This window comes from Typopeltis vanoorti, chromosome 7, assembly GCF_054136105.1.
Source record: "Typopeltis vanoorti isolate ZY-2024b chromosome 7, IOZ_Tvanoo_1.0, whole genome shotgun sequence".
NCBI classification, from domain to species: Eukaryota; Metazoa; Arthropoda; class Arachnida; order Uropygi; family Thelyphonidae; genus Typopeltis; species Typopeltis vanoorti.
In genome coordinates, this window is record NC_143555.1 from 113,285,792 (window position 1) to 113,311,221 (window position 25,430).

General features: G+C 37.1%; 1 protein-coding gene across 1 annotated transcript in view; it reads left to right on the plus strand.

Annotated features, from left to right (window-relative positions):
- The window catches only part of LOC150104979 (obg-like ATPase 1), a 343,661-nt gene that overhangs the window by 110,798 nt on the left and 207,433 nt on the right, over positions 1 to 25,430 (plus strand). The window contains exon 4 of the mRNA XM_090396086.1: positions 3,784 to 3,840. Coding sequence (XP_090252212.1) covers positions 3,784 to 3,840 — 57 coding nt within the window. The remainder of the gene's footprint in view (positions 1 to 3,783; positions 3,841 to 25,430) is intronic.

Sequence of the window (25,430 nt, forward strand, 5' to 3'; positions counted from 1 at the left end):
CTGCTTCTCGTACAACACGAGCTGGTATACCATCCAATCCCACAGATGTATTGACATTGAGGTTATGCAATAGACTACTCACCTCCACTTCATTAACCACAATTCCCGTATAATCTACTGGTTTATTCGTTTCTGCAATGTCACCACCTGGATGATATACTTTTGCAAAGTGCTCACTCAGTAACTCAACTATCTTAACTGATTCAGTTACCTCCCTACCATCGGCATTCTTTAAAATCAATCTGCCATGTACATTTTTCTTTTTACTTGCTACATATCTAAAAAACTGTTTAGGATTCTCTTTAGCCTGCATGGCCAATGTTCTTTCGTAATCCTTTTTTGCTTTTCTTACCACACTCGTCTCCCTTCTGGCCTGTGCTTTATACCGTTCATGTGCCTGCCGGTCACCCTTCTCCTTAAATTCCCTCCATAGTTGTTTCTTTTTTTGCAACTCAAGCTTAATGGTGTTATTCATCCATTTAACCCCTACTTGATTTATTATTCGGACTTTTCTGCACCTTTAACCACCTCCCAAGTTAAGACCCTATGATCACTCTCACCGATTGGTGGCAATGTGGTCATATTTGTTACAGCCAAATCCTCAGATGTAATTACTAGGTCAAGCACTCTCTGACCCCTAGTATTTTCCATTACATGCTGTCGCAGATAGTTATCCCTTAATAACCGCATAAAATCCAGTTCCTTCCTCCCGTGTGTCCTCTCCTCACTCCAATCAATGCGACCATAGTTGAAATCTCCCATAATAATCACCCTCCTTCCACCCATTTCTTCTATTTGCTTGTGCATACTGTCACCATCATCTTTTCCATCACCTGGTCTATAGCAGCACCCAATTGTATATTTAGTTCTGCTAGCCACAATCTCACACCAAATGGCCTCAAATGTGCTCTTTTCTCTATCCTGCAATTCAACTTCTATTCTCCTTGGCTGGAGCTCATCAGCTATCATCAACAATACTCCTCCCCCCATTTTATTCACTCTGTCATTCCTGAACACACTATACCCATCACATTCAATCCCACTAGTTATATCATCTACAGTCAGCCATGTTTCACTAATACCTATAACCTGTGGTCTGGAAGTGCCAACCATGGCCAAAAACTCTTCCTTCTTGTTCCTAATACTCCTAGTATTAGTGTACATGAATTTAAGACCCCCATTATCCCCAACCCTACCTTGATGCCTTATATTAACTATCCCACTCAGATTTGATTTGTTGTCCTTATTTGCTCTAGCATATTATATTCATTCTTACATTCAACTGCCTCCATAAGGACTGTATCTTCACTCCCCCCCCAAACAAATCTAGTTTCCCTGAATTTGCACATCCACTACATTCAGCAACACTTTCTCAAGTCTTCTTACACCGTAACCATTCAAATGCAAGCCATCCATCTTATATAGATCCTTTCGCCCATCAAACTCACTCCACACATCCACAAATTCCACACCACTCGTCATACATAACCCACGCATAAAGTCATTTGCAATTATAGCCCTCCTTTTAAACATTTCACTGTCATACCGTGGCAAAAGACTAATCATTCTAACTCTCTCACTCTTTTCTTTTGCTACCTCAAACAATTCATTCAGGTCTTCTATCATTTCCATTTTATCTCCTTTCAAATCATTCGTACCTGCCACAACAATCATTTCTTTCACCCTTTCCTTTTGCTCTCTAATAGACGCAGTTACGTCCTTTATGGTCGCACCAGGTTGGTACGATTTTGTCAAATCCTCTACTAACACACCTCGTACTAACGAGTCTCCATACAGCACTCTATCCTTCATTTTGTTCATGTTCACATTCATACGTCTATTTTTCCTGTCATACCTTTTATTATTGGTTGGTTCATTCAGTCTACTTTTGTTCATGCACTCTAGCTGCTGTTTTGCTCTTTCTATCGCACTATTCAACAACGCGATCTCACTCAATGCATCTATCTCATCTTTTTTGTTCTCTGAGAAACCATTTATACTATCATTCACACTTTCTACATTCACACTCTCACAATTTTCATGTACAACGTTGCCGTTTCTTGTCATATCCCTGTTTCCTTCATTCTGAAGGTTGACAAAAATATCACACTCGCGATCCGAAATACACTTCAATTCCGCATTCTCCCTACATTTTCTACACACATTCAATCCTTTATTATCATCTAACCACACTCCGACCGCACTCCGCAAAGCGTACATTTCACAGCTAGTACACTGACTCATTTCTTTTATGCTACTGTTCTTTGATAACGATGGCGAACCTTCATTACTGGCCGCCATTTTCCTTCGCACAGGTGCCATACTTATCTGTGACGTGTTTTGTCAAATTATACCCTAATCTTTAATAATTATTCAATTAATAAATAAGAGGAAAAAAAGTACAAACATCAGAACATTTAAGTACTAAATATAATTAAATAAAATGAAATATAACTAAATACAGTAACTTAGCTTCGTTTTGTCTTCCACCGTTACGCGTTCGATTCCGACAGTACCAAAATATATTATATCGCGACAGCAACTAACTTCCAAAAAACAACCACTGAAGTACACTCGTATTCAGAGAAAATTACCAGCTAATTGCCATCACCTCTGTCCTCTCTAAAATAATGGAGAAAGTCATCAACAGACCAATTTCTGCACTACCTAGAAGTCTACCAAGTGATTTGCAATCACTAGTATAGATTCTTCCATTCAAGATCTACCGTTGATCCACTGGGTGGGCGATGTAAGCTAAGAGGGCAGTGGACATATGCCAAGGAAGGGTTTCGAGAAACTTGTACTGTCACTCTTGACATTTCTAGAGATTTCAACCATGTCTTCCATCCTTTGGTTTCTTTGCCATCCTTTATAATTGGGTAGTCAGTTCTCTCTCTCTCTCTCTCTCTGAGTGTTCTCTGTGAGTCATGGTACATGGCTCCCTCTTCTCTTTTGCAAGAGAAGAGGGAGCTTCTCAGCTCAGCTACCCTTACCGTCAGTAATGCATAAATCACTAGATAAAATCAGATCTCTCTGCTTGGACTAACATTCTCCTCCAGTCTCTCCTGGCTTAAACACATCATATCAGTAGCTTCCCCAAAAAACTATGCATTCTCGTTCAAGATGCTATTTAACATCATTTTGTGGACTAGTATCTTCAAGAAGAGACTATCATACATATGGATTTGCCTGCCAGGTCTCCTGACCTTAATCCTATTGAGCATCTCTGGGATGCTGTACGTAGAACCCCCCCTCCCACAGACCTGGAGGGACATAGGAGAGCTTTGCAGGAGCAGTGGCCGTTATTACCAACTGAGCTGAAAACCATTATGAGTAGCATGAAAATGTTCACATCATTAAGAGTGCCATCTTGCTGTGAGAGGTGATGACATTCCTTATTGAGGCACTTTGACAATCTCATTCTGACCTCTTGTTTTGACCATTGTCTTCATGTACTGATTTGTTACTTAAACTATTTATTTACAATTTTTGCAGATGTTCCTTCAGATCTCATATCATATTGCTTTTCACCGAATTGCATAAAAATTCATCATATGGTTTTTGAGTTATTGTGATTTTTCCCTTTGTTCCTTAATTTATGGAAACCAGTGTAGAAGCACTTCATGAGTGGAAACCACATTAAAAAAAATTACTTTAACGAGAGGATAATTGAATATGTAAATTGCTCTTATTTAAATTTTGCAGTTAACAGCTATTAACAATGGCAATTTTTGTCTTGCATAACGTTGTTGCTAAAATACTTTTTTTTTAAATTGTACGTAGGGTTCCTGTTCCTGATGAGAGGTTCGATTTTTTGTGTAATTATTTTCAACCAGCAAGGTAAAGTTTTTTCAGATATATTAATTTTAATTAAATAATTATTTTATAAGTAAATGAGTGTCAGTCATGTGAATATCAGATTATTGATGCTTACATCTGTGCTTCCTTTTTATGGAAGTTTTTCATTCATACTAACTATTTTTTGTAAATTGTGTATGTAATAATCTATAAAAATATAATATTTCAAGACCACTTTGTGCCTAGTATATATATATTCTATTCTCAGAAATATTAAGAGAACAATAATGTCAAAGAAAATTTTTTCAGTAAGAGAAATAATAATCTGTGGAATCTTTAATGCAACGAATTAATGGTGGCAAAAGATAAAATTTAGTGGCAGTGTAGTAGTCATTGTAGTAGTTCATGTAGCACATATTGGTCCCTCTCTGATCTAGTGCTCTAGCTCCTTTCAGAGGTGTTAGTCTACTAAGATTCAGACAGACAGATGAGATGACACTTGTCCCACTGGAAAGCTTGAGTTTGAATCTAGGATGCTAGAACCTTTATAAAGGCTTTTCATCTGATGGAGAGTTAGTTAGTCTCATATGAACATGGCAGGGTTTCTTTCCAGAAAATTAATTTGTCTGTTTTCTGGAATGAAACCCCACAAAACAGACAGACTGGTCAGAGAACATGCAGTTATCCAACATAATATGCCAGTCTCTTGATCTTGGTTTTGACTGTAATTCCAGTCAAAACCAAGTACTATACTTGTCAATATATTAGTCAATACTAATACCTAATTACTTTTTCTTTAATTCTTTGGTTTTTTAGCTCGACTCAGAAAAGGCCAGTATAGATACAAAGCTGATAATTTATACTTTATACTAAATTATCCAGCTTTTTTTATTCTTCTTCCCTTAGGGAAACAAGGATCCATATTCATACGTTTTCTCTGTAAAGCTTATTTCATGTTAACAAAAATTATTTTAAAAAATTGAATTGATAAGACTTGAGATTATGAACTAGATTTTTCTGCACTAAAATATTGCCTGTTTTGTTCTTTATTTTATTTTTTTATATTTTTTATTTCATTGCTTTCTTTCTTTATTTTCCCCATTCAGATTGAAAGGATCCTGTGTATTCTGAGATTTTATTTAATTTTATAACATGCATACCGACTGAAAGTATTGTTCACATATTTGTGATCTGAGTTGTATTCATAGACAGAACATTTGAAATAGTGACAACTACTTAAACTACAGAAATTGAAAGTTTATTTTTCACTTGGTTAGAGTATAATAAATTTAGTTTAATCCTTTATCCAAGTGTGAGCAAACAAAGTTTGCGCCTGAAAGTATCTTCAGGACTGGGGTAAGGTGGTACAACACCAGGGCAACTCGTTGCAAAGGTGGAGCAAGATACCAACACTCCTATCTCAGTATCTCCTATAATGCAAAACACATCTCCTTGCGGATATGTCTAATGTTATGCATTAAGGGACAGGCCACTACCCAGACTAGTTTTTTCGACCTTTATTGAGGTCTCTTCAGTAAGTGAAAAATAAACTTTCAACATCTTTCTCTAAATCCAGAGTAATTTATTAAAAAAGGGTGGCACATCATTTGGCAACTCCTATAGGTAGAGATGACCTACTAATGCTTCTGCCTAGTATCTCCACTCAGGCCTGGCTCCCACTGAATTGTACCATCAGGCGCAAACTTTGTTTGCTCACACTTGGATAAAGGATTAAACTAAATTTATTATAAACTACAGAAAGCTTTCTATATCATTGATGTTCAGCTTGTTGCTCTCTTGGAAGTATTGCATCATATCTGTCTTAAACTAATAAACTAAACTTTTTTGTTATATATATATATATATTTGTATGCAGGTTGACTCTGTTTATGAACATGTTCAATAATTTTAATGACTTAAAATGCTGAAATAATTAAGAATGAAAGTTTAATAAGGACACAACTAGTTTCGTTGGTAAGCCAACTTCATCAGGTGTCAAGGCACAAAGGTACATACAAAAAGACCGACAGAAACATTACACACTTACAACAACAACAACAACAGAACTTTCAAAAAAGCTTTCCAAAACTGTAGTTAAGTTTGAATTGGAGTCCGCACTTCAGTTCTAGTTACATTTATATGCATGCATGTGATCTTGTGAGAACACTAGTGCTGAATAGCAGAGCTATGAGAGTCTGGTAAATGGTAACTAAGGTTGCTATTCATGTGGGTAGAATCAAGGGCAATTTCTTTTGACTCCAGAATACGTCTTTTAAGTTCATCGTAACATTTGTGAATATTAATAGACTGGAATCGAACTTCTAATATTCACAAATGTGATGATGAACTTGAAAGACGTATCCTGCAGTCAAAAGAAATCGCCCTCGATTCTACCCACATGAATAGCAACCTTAGTTACCATTTACCAGACTCTCATGGCTCTGCTATTCAGTACTGGCATTCTTGTGAGATCACACACACACACACACACACATATAAACATAGCTAGAACTGAAGCGCAGACTCCAATTCAAACTTAACTACAGTTTTGGAAAGCTTTTTTGAAAGCTCTGTTGTGTGTAATGTTTCTGTTAGTCTTTTTGTATATACCTTTGTGCTTTGACACCTGATGAAGTTGGCTAACCAACGAAACTAGTTGTGTCCTTATTAAACTTTCATTCTTAATTATCTCAGTGTTAAGTCATTAAAATTATTGAACACACACACATGTAGATATATATATATATATATATATATATATATATATCTACATCTGTCTCTCATCCTGAGATTTTTATTTAATAAGGTTAAAACACCTTATGGTAACTTTTTCTGGTAAAATACTTATAAGCTCTGTTACTAAAATCTTGGTATTTCTAGCCTGGTTCCCACTAATGAGATCTCAATAAAGGTCGAAACCGGTCTGGGTAGTGGCCCCTTGCCTTTAATACATAGCATCTTAATATTTACCCTTAATGCAAAGCATTAAGGATAAATATTAAGAATAGTGATCAGAGCTTATCCACCTTTACCACGAGTTGCCTCAACTTGCACTATGTGTGGGGTCACCCTGACTTGCAACACTTGCAGGCGCAAACTTGACTTACTTGTGTGTTTGCTTACTTGGGAAATGGAATAAAACCAGGTTTAAAATAGCTTGGTATCTTTAACAAAAATATATATATATACCGGTGTGTGTGTGTGTGTGTGTGTGTGTAGATAGTATATATAATGTATATATATATATATAGAGAGAGAGATTGACAAAAATCGATTGAAATTGATGCATTCCCTTCATAATCCACTTAAAGTCACTGAAAAATATCTATTAATATGGTGGATTATATTAAGAGAAAAAAGAAAATTGTGTTTTGCCATGTTATTAGCATTGCTATTAACTGCATAGCTCTGTTTTGAAAATTCAAGTTAATTTCAATAATGACTGAAATCAGTTGAAATTTCTCTGAACTGATTTCAGCATATTTTGAAATTATTTAGTTATAGATAGGGTGACCATATAATTTATCATCTAGATCTAGGTATTTTTGAGAGTAAAGGAGGGGATGCTAAGAATAATTTAAATTATATAATAATTTGAAATATTTATTTATTGAACACATTCATAATAATGTTTTTTTGGTATAAACAACACCAATAGAGGGTAAAAAATATTAATTAAGCTCACTAATAGTTTGCTGGTTTTCTAACCAGCATCATCAGAGCACAATTATAACTGTTAGGCACACAGCACTAAACTACGTAATTGAGGAAAACAATTTAAATTGTAACTGATAACAGAACTAATGTCCTTACATGCTACCCTCTATAGGTCAGATAACCACAAAGTTAATTTAGAGAAGTTAGGCTATCAGATCTTAAAATGATAGTCTCTCAGATCTTTGGTACATTAATACAACCATGCTTGTTCAAGTTAGGAGTGTGCTTCATAGTTGATGCTGATTCTAAAATTAGTCTCTCAGACCTATAATGATTTCTATGTAATAAAGATCAGTTAGCATCCATCTTGAAGAACACGAAAATTACATCTGTGATCATCTGTATGGCCAGTCAGGATTGGGAGATCATGCTCTGGCTACTCCTTCACATAGGATCAGATGGAGGAAAAGATCTATATTACATAGAAGTTGTTATAGGTCTGAGATTCTATTTTTAGGATCAGCATCAGCTATGAAGTACTCTCCCAACCTCAACAAGCATGGTTGCATTAATTTACCAAAGATTTCATGTTGGAGGCTTAATGGATTTTTTACAACACTCACAAAGAATTAAAATAGAATTTAATACTCCTATATTTCGTCCTAGTCACTAGGACATCTACGGGGATTACAAAATCAATTAATGTAACATATGCACAAATAACAAACAATACTAAGCCCAACCACGTGGGCGACACTAAAGTCCTGTCTAGGTAGAGCGCCCTCTAAGGGCAGTAGTAGGTGGCCTGGAATGTAAGGTGGGAACTCTGGTGATGAGTGTTTCCCAAATCTTTGGAAGCTTAATGCAACCATATTTATTGAGATTTGGTTGGTTTTTGAGAGCTGCTGCTGCTTCTAAGAAAAGTCTCTCTTTCTTGAATTTGCTGTGGTGGAGCATGGTGGTTTTCTTCCATGATACTCTGTGGGTGGTGTCCAAAGCATGGTCAGCCAAGCCTGAATGGCCATAGTTGTGTTTGAAGATGTAAGACTTGTGTTCCTCTAGACGGATGGATGCTGATCTGCCTGTCTGTCCAAAGTACGCCAGCTTACAGGAACAGGGTACTTTGTAAACTCCAGGCAGAGAGAGAGAGGAGGGAGCTGATCTTTCGTAGAACGGATAAGGGTAGCCAGTTTGCGGTGGGGCTTATATGCTGTGTGTAGATTGTACTGTTTTAGTATCTTGGCTATTTTTTCAGAAGTGCCACGGATGTAAGGTATGGTGATGGCATTTTTAAAATCTTGTTGACGAGAAGGAAGGGGAATGGGGGAGGAGTTGATTATTTTTTTGATACTGTGATCACTGTAGCCATTAGAGAGGAAAGTGCTGTGTATGTGGTTAAGCTCATTAGTGAGGGCGGTTCCACTGGAACAAAGATTTTGGGCTCTCTTGGTAAGAGTTTTAATAATGCCATATTGTTGAGAGGGGTGGTGGTGGGAGAGTTTGTGAATGTATCTGCCTGTGTGTGTGGGTTTTCTGTATACGGTGAAGGTAAGTGTATCATTAGGCAGGCGTGTGACTAAGGTGTCTAGGAAGGGTAAACAATTGTTCTTTTCCTTTTCCATAGTGAACTGGATTCTTGGATGTAGACTATTGAGATGACTGAGGAAGGAGTCTAACGTGTCTGGGCCATGAGGCCAAATAGAGAACACATCATCTACATATCTTAGCCAGATAGAAGGTTTGAGTGGAGCTGAGTCTATGGCTCGTTTTTCGAAATCTTCCATATAGAAATTGGCAAGGGGAGTTGAGAGGGGGGAACCCATGGCAGTTCCCTCTATCTGCTTGTAGATTTTCTTGGAACAACAAAATCTACAAGCAGATAGAGGGAACTGCCATGGGTTCCCCCCTCTCAACTCCCCTTGCCAATTTCTATATGGAAGATTTCGAAAAACGAGCCATAGACTCAGCCCCACTCAAACCTTCTATCTGGCTAAGATATGTAGATGATGTGTTCTCTATTTGGCCTCATGGCCCAGACACGTTAGACTCCTTCCTCAGTCATCTCAATAGTCTACATCCAAGAATCCAGTTCACTATGGAAAAGGAAAAGAACAATTGTTTACCCTTCCTAGACACCTTAGTCACACGCCTGCCTAATGATACACTTACCTTCACCGTATACAGAAAACCCACACACACAGGCAGATACATTCACAAACTCTCCCACCACCACCCCTCTCAACAATATGGCATTATTAAAACTCTTACCAAGAGAGCCCACAATCTTTGTTCCAGTGGAACCGCCCTCACTAATGAGCTTAACCACATACACAGCACTTTCCTCTCTAATGGCTACAGTGATCACAGTATCAAAAAAATAATCAACTCCTCCCCCATTCCCCTTCCTTCTCGTCAACAAGATTTTAAAAATGCCATCACCATACCTTACATCCGTGGCACTTCTGAAAAAATAGCCAAGATACTAAAACAGTACAATCTACACACAGCATATAAGCCCCACCGCAAACTGGCTACCCTTATCCGTTCTACGAAAGATCAGCTCCCTCCTCTCTCTCTGCCTGGAGTTTACAAAGTACCCTGTTCCTGTAAGCTGGCGTACTTTGGACAGACAGGCAGATCAGCATCCATCCGTCTAGAGGAACACAAGTCTTACATCTTCAAACACAACTATGGCCATTCAGGCTTGGCTGACCATGCTTTGGACACCACCCACAGAGTATCATGGAAGAAAACCACCATGCTCCACCACAGCAAATTCAAGAAAGAGAGACTTTTCTTAGAAGCAGCAGAAGCTCTCAAAAACCAACCAAATCTCAATAAATATGGTTGCATTAAGCTTCCAAAGATTTGGGAAACACTCATCACCAGAGTTCCCACCTTACATTCCAGGCCACCTACTACTGCCCTTAGAGGGCGCTCTACCTAGATAGGACTTTAGTGTCACCCACGTGGTTGGGCTTAGTATTGTTTGTTATTTGTGCATATGTTACATTAATTGATTTTGTAATCCCCGTAGATGTCCTAGTGACTAGGACGAAATATAGGAGTATTAAATTCTATTTTAATTCTTTGTGAGTGTTGTAAAAAATCCATTAAGCCTCCAACATGATGTCCTCACAGCACTTAAGCCTCTACACACGTTTACCAAAGATTTGGATGGGAGACTATCATTTTAAGACCTGTTAGCTTGACTTCTCTAAATCAACTTTATGGTTATCCAATTCATAGAGGGGTGCCATGTGAGGACATTAGTTGTGTTTTCAGTTAAAATTTGAATTGTTTTTCTGTGGTTAGTTAGTTCAGTGCTATGTGCCTGTCACACAGTTATAACTATACTTTGATGTCCTTAAAATGGATAGAAAACCCGTGAAATATTGATGAGTCTAATAACTGTTTTTTTCCTCTCTTCGACATGAATGGTTGAAGGAATTTTAAGAACACATCAGTGCCATGTCTGGAATGCATGTGAGGAGTCAGAAGTTTTTGAGTTTCAGGTTGTAGCTGTTTGGAAATCTTGTGGTAAGCTGTTCCAGAGGACAGAAGTGGATAGAATGAAAGAGGAAAAATAAAAGTAAATTCAGTATGTTTGCAGTTACATAGTAATGGGATGCTGGGCAGCTGCTACTCTTGTATTAACAGATGCAACAAAAAACTGGAGGAATGATGGTTGCCAGTTCATTGGAGCAATTACCATAAAAGTACCTGCAAAATAGACACAGAGCTGAAACACTGCATCTGTGAGATAGAGATTGAAGGGAATCTGTAAGAGAGGGATCGTCTATATGCCAAATTGCTCTCTTATATTATACATCATAATCATCATCATTAATGTGTGTTATTGAGGGATGTACAGAACACAGTAACAGTATCCCTGTATGCTTAAGCTTACATTATTACTAATGTCTAGTCAACAATTTTCTCCAAAATCCATGTCTATCACTATTCAGCAATCCAGCATTGTCAGATATTTTTGCCTTCTAGGACAACTTCTGACTGCAATAATCTACCTAAATCTTGGTCTATAGGTCTTTTGGCATCAGACACCTGATTTGTTAATGTTTTTTTTCCCCTTCTCATTCTGGTCATTTAACTTTGCTCACGTATTCATGAATGCTAACAATATCAGGTCCTTTTCTATGATCTTCATTTTTGATATGATTCTGCCATTGATGTAATCTGTTTGCTCCCTTAATTTTTCTGAGAACTCTCATATCTGTGATCTCTAGTCTTTGATCAGCTGTTTTATTGCTACATAGCTCTCAGATCCATAAGTTAAAATTGGTTTGAACAAACACTGACACGTGTACTAATTTCTCTGTTATTTCATATAATTTTATTCATCTGGCTCCTTACTGTACCATCTTTGCTTTTTCTGTTGTCTATTTACATATTTAATTTTCCATCTTCACTAAAAATTGTGCTTAAATAGCTGAAATATTTTACTTGTTCTATAGACAGGTTCATTAAGAATGTTTTCCATGTTCCTGCCAATTTCATAGTTTTAGTATTTTTATTGTTGATTTTTGCCAAATTTGTTACAGCTGCTATTCAGTTTAGTTAGAGAATCCTGTAGTCTTGTACTACATTTGTTTAAGTGTACATTATCATCTGCATAAAGTAAAGAGCCAAGTTTGATGTCTCCAATTCTAATATCAGGTTTAATGTCAGTTTCTTTTATAATGTGATCCATATAGATGATGAATAAGAGTGGAGATAGAATGCATCCCTGTATCACCTAATTTTACATCAAACCATCATCCTTTTCTAACTTTCAACTACACCAGAAATATAGACTATGTATTGGTTTGATATAATGTCCTGTTTTATACCATTTAATTAAAACATTTTGAAGAGTTTTTCTTTTAGCACCATGTCATTGTATGACTTTTTGAGATTTACAAAGTGTAAATATAGATTCTTGTTATATTCCCATAATTTCTCAACTATTTGTCTTAAAGTGAAAATCTGATCCTGACATTCCTATTTGGCCTAAACTCAGATAACAAGCATACCTGAATGTATGCTTGCATAAATCTAACCTGGAACACTCAGTAGGGATTTTCTTCTGTAATTCTCATTCAGTGTTAGTTCTCATTTTATGCCTTGTCCCTTTACCATCCTTCTCAACAGAAGGATCATGAAGTGATGAGGCATAATTCACACCCTAAAGAATTGAGCACCTGCTATTATACTAAATGATGACCAACAAAAATTTACTTCAGACTCTCAAATTTTTGTTCTCAGTGGCTATTCCAAAAAAAAAAAAAAATAGTTGACAAGATTTTGTTTTCAAACCCTACTTCTCAATAACCAGCATATCCAATATAGAGACTCAATCACATTTCCATATATTCGTATTCTGTCAATTGAAATAGCCTATCTTTTCAAAGATCACAACATCAAAATAACTTTTAAACCAATGCAAACCGTTTGCAGCCTCCTGAGGTCTCCTAAAGATAGCATAACTTTCTATAAATATAATAAAATAATAAATAATAAGCTAACTCCTTTTATTCCCTTATAGAGAGTAGGCAAGGCCTTTAAACCCTGTCTATCTTTTGGAAACTGAGTGGGCAGTTCAATCTCCACCAGTAACCAATCAGAGATAGCTGGCCCATGTCTATTACTAATTATAGGCAGTCACCAATGAAGAGACTGGCAAACAAGTGCTGTCATCTCTTGGTACCTAATCCTAACAGGATATGTTACTGTCTGAAATAATGTGGGTTCTACGATCGATTTTCTTTAGTTTACGGGATGAAAACCCAGAATTTCTGGCAGAAAAAACCCGCTTGCCCGTGCCAGAGATTGACTAATTGGGGTACCGATTGAAAAAAGACTTAGAAAAAAGTTCCTCCAGTTGGAGACTAGACTCGAACTATAATATAAGTCTTATCTTCGTGCAGAGGGTGCAAGCGCCACTGCCACTGAGCATTCTACAAATATCCAGGGGTATACAGAATTTAGCTTACATAGACAGACAAACTATGGATTTCAGGCAAGAAAGAACAAATGTGTTGCAGATGTCAGCATAAAAGAAAGGATAAATCTGGTCTGGCCAACCATTCTTATAACAACAACAACCATGCAACTTACTGGAACTTTTCAACCATGCCTTATGTAGAAAAGAATTTTTATACCAGATTTTTAAAGGAATTGGTAATGGTCATCCATTCATTTATGTGAATCACTAAATAAATATCAAGAACTGATATTAAGTGACTATGGAAATTGCTTATTAAATCTTTTAACATCAGAGATTTCAACTTTGCCAACAATCACTTTTTCTCATTAACTGCACATAGCTAATGGCATGCCATGTGCTTTTATGCTTATTGGTTAGCATGAAATTCTGTCATGTTGTACCATCATTTAACATTTTAGTGAAGACAGTAAATTAAATATGGAAATAGACAACAGAATTAGTAAAGCTGGTATGGTAGGAAGTCATCTCAATAAATTTATATGGAATAAGAAAGAAATTGCTCAAAACAATAAATTAGGTGTATACAAGACTGTGTTCAAACCAATTTTAACCTATGGATCTGATGGCTAATTTAGAAATAAAACACTTGATCAAAGACTGGAGACCTCTGATATGAGAGTTCTTAGAAAGATTAGTGGAGTGAACAGATGACATCAATAGCAGTATCACATTAAACATGAGAATATTAGGAAAGAACTTGCCATTGTTAGTAGGGCTAATCTCAGATGGTATGATCACGTAAACAGAATGGGAGAGGAAAGATTAACAAAACAAAAGTACTTTGCCAGGTTAGCAGGGAAAGGACCTAGAGGAAGACCAAGATGTAAATGGATTATTATTATTACAGGCAACTCCAAGGAGTCGACAGACTCATCGAGGGAAGCCCTGACATCATGTCAAGAACAACTATTCGTCTTTCACACAGTATCTATCATACCTTGCCTTAAACTCATTCACGGTCATAGCACCCACAACAGACTCTGGCAGCTTATTCCACTTATTTACCACTCTCCAAGTAAAGAACCTAGCTCTAACACCCCTGTTAACCACATTTTTGCCCAGCTTCCATGTATGGCCCCTAGTCCTCCCACTACCAGCCTTATTCTCAAAAATATCTTCTGGATTAATCTTATAGAAACCCTTCAGTAATTTGAATGTCTCAATCATATCATCCCTTTTCTGCCTATCAACCAATTTTTGCAACCCACAAATCTTCAATCTCTTCTCATAAGGTTCATTCCACAGACCTGCCACCATCTTGGTCACTCGTCTCTGGATTCTCTCCACCTCCTCCCCATTAAGAAGAAACCCTGGCACTCATATCTGGGCACAGTAGTCCAGATGAGGTATTATCAGGGCTCGATATAGAGGAACAATAACTTGTTTGTCTCTGCTCTTTAAAGTATTTTTCAGTAACCAAGTGATTTGATGAGCTGTTTTAGCCACTTTTGCAATGTGCCCCCTAAACTTCAACTCCCTATCAACCAACACTTCCAAATCCCTGGCCTCATCAATCTCCTGGAGTACAGTTCCACCAATGTGATATACTGCTGCTAATCTTTTCACTCCAAAATGCATAACCTTACACTTTGCCACATTAAATTGGCATCCATTTTCCTTAGCCCAGTCCTCCAAACTATCCAAATCATCCTGCAAAATTTTGACATCCTCTGCACTCACAATTGCTCTACCCAACTTTGCATTATCAGCAAACAAGTGAACACTTCCTCTCAAATCCTTTCCTATATCGTTAATGAACAAATTGAAAAGTAGTGGTCCAAGAACAGAACCCTGCAGCACACCACTAGTCACAAACTGTCTTTTGGACTCCACTCCTGAATAAACCACTCTCTGGTATCTCTCCATCAACTACCCATCTCACCAACCCTATATATATATCCCCATCTGCTCCAGTTTACTGATTAGAGTTCCATGTGGTATCCTATCAAAGGCCTTGGCATGGTCCAGTAAAATCTCTGAAAACCCATTACCCTTATCCGGTTCAGTCGTTACTGTGTTATAAAACGTGAGCAACTTACTGAGGCATGATCTACCCTTCACAAAACCATGTTGTCCCCAATACGGTATCCCATTTTCATCTATCCAATCCTATATTCTTCTCTTGACTAGTTTCTCCAAGACCTTGACAACGATTCCTGATATGCTAATCAGTCGGTAATTTACAACAGCAGTCTTGGAACCTCCTTTATGCAGTGGAACTATTTTCCCCTCTTTCCACCCCCCTTGGGACTAACCCAGACCCGAGACTCAGATTAAACAGAATGGTCAAAGGTACCGACAGTTCTTTAGCCGCTTCACATACGACACGAGCTGGTATACCACCCAATCCCACAGATGTATTGACATTGAGGTTTTGTAATAGACTACTCACCTCCACCTCATTCACCACAATTCCTGTATAAACTTTTGGTTCATTCATTTCTGCAGTGTCACCATCTGGATGATATACTCTTGCAAAGTGCTCGCTCAGTAATTCAACTATATCAACTGATTCAGTTACCTCCCCTACCATCGGCATTCTTTAAAATCATTCTGCTATATACATTTTTTCTTCTACTTGCAACATATCGAAAAAACTGTTTAGGACTTTAGCCTGCATGGCCAATGTTCTTTCGTAATCTTTTTTTGCTTTTTTTACCACACTCGTTACCCTTCTGGCCTGCGCTTTATACTGTTCGTGTGTCTGCAGGTCACCTTTCTCCTTAAATTCCCTCCATAGTTGTTTCTTTTTTTGCAGCTCAAGCTTAATGGTGTTATTCATCCATTTAACTCCTATTTGATTTATTATTTGGACTCTAGGTATACAGTCAGCCATTGTTTCCTGCAAACACTTCTTAACCGCGTCCCATGCACTGCCAACTTCTAGCCCTTGCAGTTTTACATGCCATGGCACTGTACCAATCAATCTCCTAAGCTTGTCATACTTACCAGCCTGATAATTCCACATGTACCCTGTCTTAATTGTAGATTCCACACCTTTAGCCACCTCCCGAGTCAAGACTCTATGATCTCTCTCCAATTGGTGGCAACGTGGTCATATTCATTACAGCCAAATTCTGAAATGCAATTACTATGTCAAGCACTCTCTGACCCCTAGTATTTTCCATTACATGCTGTCGCAGATAGTTATCCCTTAATAACCTCATAAAATCCAATTCCTTCCTCCCATGTGTCCTTTCCTCCTTCTAATCAATGTTACCATAGTTGAAATCTCCCATAATAATTACCCTCCTTCCACTCATTTCTTCTATTTGCTTATGCTTACTATCTCCACCATCTATGCCATCACCTAGTCTATAGCAGCACCCAACTGTATATTTTGTTCTGCTAGTTTCAATCTCACACCAAATATCCTCAAATGTGCTCTTATCTCTATCCTGTAGTTCCACTTAAATTCTACATGGCTGTAGCTCATCCGCTATCATCAATAACACACCTCCCCCCATTTTATTCTCCCTGTCTCTCCTGAACACACCATACCTCTCACATTCAATTGATACAGTAAAAAAAAAAAAAAGCCTTAAAAGACAGAAATATAAAATCTGATGATACTGGAATCTTAACAGATTAATTTGGAGGATAAATTATTGATTGGAAGTTAGTAATGGTGTAACTTTTTCGTGTAGTACTTATCATATTTATACCATACACCCACTGAGGGTACATATCAGGAATTTGATGATGATGATGATGGTTAACATGAATTTATTTATTTGTCTTTGTTCGGCATTTTTTTCAGATTTTAGTCAACTTTGCATTCTATTTATTTATATTTTTGATGTTTAAATCCTGAAGAAGCCACCAGGTCTATTTTAGGTGGTAAAACCAGTAAGTTTATTTTACATATTTTAATGACTAATAAATTCCTGTTGTTACTTAGTCACTGTAAAACTTTTATACCTCCACAGGTCAAATATCATCTTCTGCAACTGCCTTTTCACATATTGATAACTTTTTTATACCTTAAAGATTGATATGTACTCCTGATCCATCCCCTTGAATATTTTTTACCACTATTCTGTTGTTGTGTGTTTCATTTAACAGTCTTCCAAAGATTACTCCAAAATATATCTTTAGTTTCAGTTTTCATGTCTTCTTTATCACCTTTGACTCCTTTTAAGTGGTACTCTTTCCTTCATTTCTGAGCTTTTTCATTAGATGCAGAAAATTATTTCCCTTGATATAATCAAGGGAAAATGTAATTTGTCATCTATATTGTTACCAAAGCCTTTCCATAACTTTTATTTTATACTTTTATGCATAAGTTACCTCTCTTATATTTTTTCTCTGTATTCTGTTAGAGCATCTACCAAATTACTTGCTAGGAACTTTCAATCTGCTTTCTTTTTTGCCAAGACTGCCTCTTTAACTTTTTGCTTCCACCATGGAGTTCTGATTTTTTTAATCCTCGTAAACAACTTCATCATATGCCACCTAGCAGAATCGGGGTTTTCCGTTATGACTCTCCTAGGTTTTGTTTTGTTTTTGAACTCTTTATCTTTTTCTTGAAAAATACATATATACTTGAGTTACAGTGGATATGTTAACCACTTGGCCAACTAGGTCAGCAACTGACTGAATAAAGATTGTTAAGCTGCTGTAGAAAATAACTCATTTTTTGTTTTCTGGATGTGACCAGATAACCAAATTGTAGTTAATTCTAACTATGGAATGACTTCTAATGGGACCATATTGATCAAGTACATATAATAAACAACTATGTTATACCAACTAGTTTCACCAACTAAGGCTGTTGGCATCTTCAGGGTACATAACTGATGTAAGGCACTAAAAAGTAAAAAAATGTTACAAACTATAATCAACTGATTATATAATTGTTACCGGAACCCATAGCTAATGATATTAGATTAAAAAGTAGTATCATCCTCTCACTTTCCAGAACTCCTAACAAAAACATCACTCCTCTGGAAAAAAGAACATTGTATAGTTTGAAGAAAAAGAAAGACATTATCATATTAAAGGCAAATAAGGGAAATTCCACAGTGATTTTAAACACCAGTGATTATGAAGATAAGATTAACAGCTTACTATCGGATACATCAACCTACCGTGTCCTAGTCACAGATCCAACACTAAAGAATCACAATAACACCAACGATTTAATACGTCACATGGTGAACTGGCTTATAGACTTAAAACAAAGATTGAAATCTATGCATCCACTAACACCAAGACTATATGGTTCTCCTAAAGTACACAAAAATGGAATACCACTACGCCCGATTGTAGATGGAATCAATTCGTCCACTTATCTGTTATCTAAACACCTGGCAGGCTTCCTCAAACCACACATCCATAATTCGGATTCTTATATACAAAATTCGCAACATTTTGTAGAGAAACTGAACAACATCTCAATCTCCAATACAGATCTACTCGCCGGCCTGGATGTTACATCTCTATTCACTAACATCCCTGTGGAGGAAGTCATCAACATTTTGGGAAGTTTGCTCCCACAAGATATTACTTCTCTGTTCCGTCATTGTTTAACATCAAACTTTTTCATATGGAATAAAACCATATATCAGCAATTGACTGGCCTTGCACTGGATAGCCCCCCCTCTCTCCATCTTGTGTTGATCTCTTTATGGAGGATTTTGAAAGTAAAATCTTATCTGAAGTAGACCCTTAACCCACAGTATGGTGGAGATACGTGGACGATATCTTTATTGTTTGGAACCACACAAAAAAGAACCTGTTAGACTTTCTAAACAAGATCAACACACAATCAAATTCACTCTAGAACTTGAAAAAAATAACCAATTACCATTTCTGGACACTTTAATTAAGAAGTTAACGAATGGTGGTATCAACCTCTCAGTTTACCACAAACCTACCAATACAGGATGTTATTTACATTTTACTTCCTCCCACCATATTTCTCAGAAACTTAGCATTGTACACATGCTGAAGAACCGTGCCCCTCTCTCTCTCTCCTTACAAGAGATCAACAAGACCTTAGATCAGTTATGTACCCTGAAGATGCCAACAGCCTTAGTTGGTGAAACTAGTTGGTATAACAAAGTTGTTTATTATATGTACTTGATCAATATAGTCCCATTAGAAGTCATTCCAGATCTTTTATGGTCAAGAAAATTAAACGTTTTTTAATTCTAACTATAGCAAACATTATAAAAGAGTACTGAAAAAGTGTCAATAAAGCTGCATAGAGGTGTGATGCTATGCTGAAAGAAATTCACTGTAGCAAACAGTTAACAAAATTCCTGGTGGGGATTGTTCTCATAGGCATCACTAGGTCTTCTCATCTCCACTGAACATAACTTGAATGCTAATTCTTACCTTGGGGATTTTTTTTAGACCAGTCATGAGCTCATACCCTGAGTATCATGCTCATGTCATGAGTCATATTCTATGTGGTGACGATGTAACCCAATGGATCTAGACTCTTCCTGCAAGACCACATCCCATATCACAAGACTCGCATTATGCAAGTATGGTTTAAAGATCATTTTGTGTAGTTCCCTGGCCACCTAATTCTCCTGATTTGAATCCCATCAACTTTGTGGGATGGAATGCAGCATCCACCAGCTGATGCCAGTGCCTTGCTCAGTCCCTGACTGTTGTGATGTTATTCTGTCTTGGAATGTGAAAGTAGTTATCTTGGCCAAAGGAGGCCTAACGTGCTACTAGGTAGGTGGTTATGTTTTGCCTCATGCCTCATTTCAGATGAAATCTGTAAATAAATAAATAAATCATGAATGTCACATAAAGTTTGCTGACATGTCAAACAAGGAACTATGCACATACTCAAGATAACAAAAAAGAGTTACTTTTGTAGCAAGCAACGGTTCTTTAGAGTAGGAAGAAAGGCTTAGCTTCATTATGGATAAAATTGGAAAATTCATATAGTTTAGTATTTTTGAATTACATTTTACAAGTTTACTAACTTTTTTTTTTCCCAGTTTCTCGTATCATCATAATAAAATTCCTGATGTATACCCTCAAGGGGTGTACAGGATATGATAGTACTACATGAAAAATTTACATCTTTACTAACTTCCTATCTACAAATTTTCCTCCAAACCAGTCTGTTACCTGTCAAGACTCCAACATTATCAGATTTTATATTTCTATCTTCTAAGGCACTTTTTACTATATCAATACACCTTGGTTTTCCTCTGGGTTTTTTTCCTGCCAACCTGGCAGAGAACACTTGTTTTGTTTAATCTTTCCTTTCCCATTCTGTTTAAGTGACATACCACCTGAGATTAGCTCTGCTAACACATTCTTGGATGCTAACAATGTCAAGCTCTTTCCTAATATCCTCTTAATATGATATTGCTATTGATGCCATCTGTTCATGCCCCTAATCTTTTTCAGGACTCATATCTGCAGTCTCTAGTCTTTGGTAAAGTGTTTTACTTCTGACCCAGCTTTCAGGTCCATAAGTTAAAATTGGCTTGAATACTGTCTTGTATACAGCTAATTTAGTGTTTTGGCTAATTTCTCTCTTATTCCATATAAATTTCTTCAGTTGACTACCTATCATACCAGCTTTAGTATGGTAAGTAGTCAACTGTCTATTTCCATATTTAATTTACCATCTTCACTAAAGATTGTGCCTAAGTACCTGAACTGTTTTACTTGTTCTATAGACTCACCATTCACAATGCAGTTAATATTTTCCATGCCTGTTTCTGCCAATTTTTTATTATTATTATTATTATTACGGGCAACTCCAGGGAGTCCTTAGACTCATCGAGGGAGGCCCTAAACATCACGTCCACACAACTATACGATATTCTCACAGTATCTACCATACCTTGCCTTGAACTCACTCACCGTCATAGTACCCACAACAGACTCTGGCAGCTTATTCCACTCATTTACTATTCTAAAAGTAAAGAACCCAGCTCTAACACCCCTGCTAACCACACTCTTGCCCAGCTTCCATAGGTATCCCCTAGTTCTCCCACCACCAGTCCTGATCTCAAAAATATCCTCTGAATTAATCCTATAGAAACCCTTTAGCAATTTGAATTTCTCAATCATATCTCCCCTTTTCTGCCTATCAACTAATTTCTGCAACCCACAAATCTTCAACCTGTTCTCATACGGTTCATTCCATAGACCTGCTATCATCTTAGTCACTCGCATCTAGAGCCTCTCCACCTCCCCCCCCCCATCAAGAAGGAACCTAGGTGACCAAATCTGGGCACAGTAGTCGAGATGAGGTCTTATCAAAGCTCGATACAGAGGTACAATAACTTGCTTGTCTCTGCTCGTCAAGGTATTTTTCAACAACCAAGTGAGTTGATGATCTGATTTAGCCACTTTTGCAATGTGCCCCCTAAACTCCATCTCCCTATCCACCAACATTCCCAAGTCCCTGGCCTCATCAATCTCCTGGAGTATAGTTCCACCAATGTGGTATACTGCTGCTAAACTTTTCACCCCAAAATGCATAACCTTACATTTTGTTACATTAAATTGACATCCATTCTCCTTACCCCAGAACTCCAATCTATCCAAGTCGTCCTGCAAGATTTTGACATCTTCTGCATTCACTATTGCCCTACCCAACTTTGCATCATCTGCAAACAAATGAACTGTTCCTCTCAGATCCTTTCCTATATCATTAATGAACAAATTAAACAGCAGTGGTCCAAGAACAGATCCTTGTGGCACACCACTATTCACATGCCATCTTGTGGACTCTACTCCTGAATAAATCACTCTCTAATATCTCTCCGTCAACCACCCTCCTATCCATCTCACCAACCTTATATCCGTGCCCATATGCTGCATTTTACTGATTAGAATTTCATGTGGTATCCTGTCAAAGGCCTTAGCAAGGTCCAGTAGAATCACTGTAAACCCATTACCCTTATCCAGTTCAGCCGTCACTGTGTTATAATACATGAGAGCAAGTTACTGAGGCATGATCTACCCTTCACAAAACCATGCTGTCCCCTGTACAGTATCTCATTTTCATCAATCCATTCCTGTATTTTTCCCTTGACTACTTTCTCCCAGACCTTGACGACGACTCCTGATATGCTGATCGGTCAGTAATTTGCAACAGTAGTCTTGGATACTCCTATATGCAGTGGAACTATTTTCCCCTATTTCCTCACTTTCGGAACTAAACCAGTCCCGAGACTCAGATTAAATAACATGGTCAAGGGCACTGATAATTCTTTAGCCGCTTCACGTAAGACCCGTGCCGGTATACCATCCAATCCCACAGATGTATTCACATTAAGGTTCTGTAATAGATTATTCACCTCCACTTCATTCATCACAATTCCCGTATAAACTAATGGTTTCTTCATTTTTTCTATGTCACCACCTGGATGATATACTCTTGCAAAGTGCTCGCTCAGTAATTCCATTATATCGACTGATTCAGTGACCTCCTTACCATCGTCATTCCTTAAAATCATTTTGCCATGTACAGTTTTTTTTTTTTGCTTGCAGCATATTGAAAGAACTGTTTGAGATTCTCTTTAGCTTGCATAGCTAGTTTCCTTTCATAATCCGCTTTTGCTTTTTTTACCACACTCGTTACCCTTCTGGCCTGCACTTTATATCTTTCGTGTGCCTGCAGGTCACCTCTTTCTTTAAATTCCCTCCACAGTTGTTTCTAATTTTCATTGTCTTTGTCTTTTTAATGCTGACCTTCATACCATATCTACTACAACAGTTATTCAATTTAGTCGGGGAATCTTGCAGACTCGTAGCAGATTTATTTAGAAGTATAACATCACCGGCATAAAGCAAAGAACTGAGATTAACATCTCCAGTTTTGATATCAGGTTTAATACCACTTTCCTTCATAATGTGATCCATATAGATAATGAATAACAGAAGGGATAACGTACATCCTTGTCTGCCATCAGATTTAACATTAAACCATCTTCCTGTAGTTCCTTCAATTCTAACTGCTGACTTACAACTTAAATAAAGACTAAGTATTGCATGATATAATGCCCCATTGACATATAACTGTAGCGTTTTGAATAGCTTATCTCTTGGCACCTTGTCATATGCCTTTTCCAGATCTACAAAACTTAAATAACCTTAAGGGTTTAGCAATATAATATTGCTTAACCCTTGGCACCAGACACTAACATAATTGCAAGGCTTCAAGAATACCTGTAAATGCAATATATGTACTTTACTATTTTGAAAGCATTTTATAGCTACTAAATGCAAAGTAATCTAAATGCTTGTGCTGTGAATGTGAGAGATGTAAAATGAGTCACATTATCAATATGCAAACATTCCTGGAAATATGACATTATCAGAATTTCGAAAGATGGGTAGTAGCTTCTGATCTCCTAATTTGGTTAATATCAGTTAATCATAAATTGAGGTGCTTAAGTTTTTTGTATATATCAGATATAAATTTTTTATTAATATCATGTTTACTGTCATTTGTGAAAAGCCTTACTGACAGACTGAGTTCTTGGGACAAGATGTGTAACTGTAAATTACACATAATTTAAAACAATGTTTTCTGCTTGGTCAAAAAATGCCGTTTGTGGTGACATGTTTTAAATACTTCCATAGTTATATGACAGCCCTTACTCTTAGCATGTAGTCTAAAACAACAGATGTATAATATACTATAAAAACCTCACAGTACCGAGAATGGGGAAGGGGATTAAGTGGGTTTAATGAATGCCATAAAGGGTCAGATAGCCTAGCAGCCACCCAGAAAGCTTAGGAGGGGGGGGGGGGGGGAAGAATTCGTCATTAAACTACTAAGCTAGAATAATGTACTCATTATACATCTTGTGTATTAACTGAAACTTAGAACTATTTTTTTTTTAAAAATCTAACATCTCGACAATTCACTTTTTAAAATCATTATGTTAACTCAATATGAGAACCAAAAAAGGAAAAAAAGTTCTAATCATAGCTTCTTTATTATAGTAATTTCCATGCAATAGAAATATCAGAAATGAATGCATTTTCCTCCATAGACCAGTGAAACTTATTTGTTGGACTGCAATAGCTTTGGATTGCATTAATCATGACCAAAATAGTCACTATGACCTGCTGAACCACAAATAAACAAAAACCAGTAAATGATGAAGGCCTATTGTGTAGGTTAAAAAAACCTTATATAATTGAAAGATAAATAGTTTATTAACAAGTTACATAGTATAATCACCATGAGTTTTCTGTATACATATGAATAATGTTCTTCTTGTTCCATACATTATTAAAAATTGCTGTAATGATTTTGGAGTTCAATGCTTGGAGAAAGTGTTGTTCAGTGAGAGTTTGAAAGTGCAAAAATCAGGGAAACTAGAGATATTAGGGTGTAAGCAATCAATCATGTTTAGCCAACCCTGGGACAAATGAGTATGAGTGCAAGAATGACTGTGGAAATAGTCATCCCTGGGATAGATGAGTGCAGGAATGATTGTGAAGAGTTGGGTGCAGTTTCCCAGGTTTCTAATCTGAATGGGCAGGTCATGACATTATGTAAGGATAGCTGTGGGCAAAAGGAAATGTTAAAATGCATGTACACAGGTGCTCGAAGTATCAGAAATAGAGGAGAGGAGTTTTTTTGGCATTATTCAGCTCCACTTGGCCAAAAATTATTGGCATCAGTGGGACCTGGTTGACAGAGAATGATATAGTTACAGGAATAGGATATAACAGAGGAATATAGCTAAAGAATTTCAACCATCAAAAATAGAAGTTAAGGAAGATTTGTAAATCTAGGGGATTACTTGGAGGCAATCTAGTGTGAGATAGAGGCCAATAGGACAAAATATATTGTTAGTGCTGCTATAGACTTGGGATTCCAGAACAAGATGTGGATGACATTGCATTGTCAGATGCTGTGTCATCCACATTACATCTGACAATGACAATAGATTAGCACAATGAGTGCAGGCTGAGCAATTATCATGGGGGACTTCAACTATGGGGATATAGATTGGAA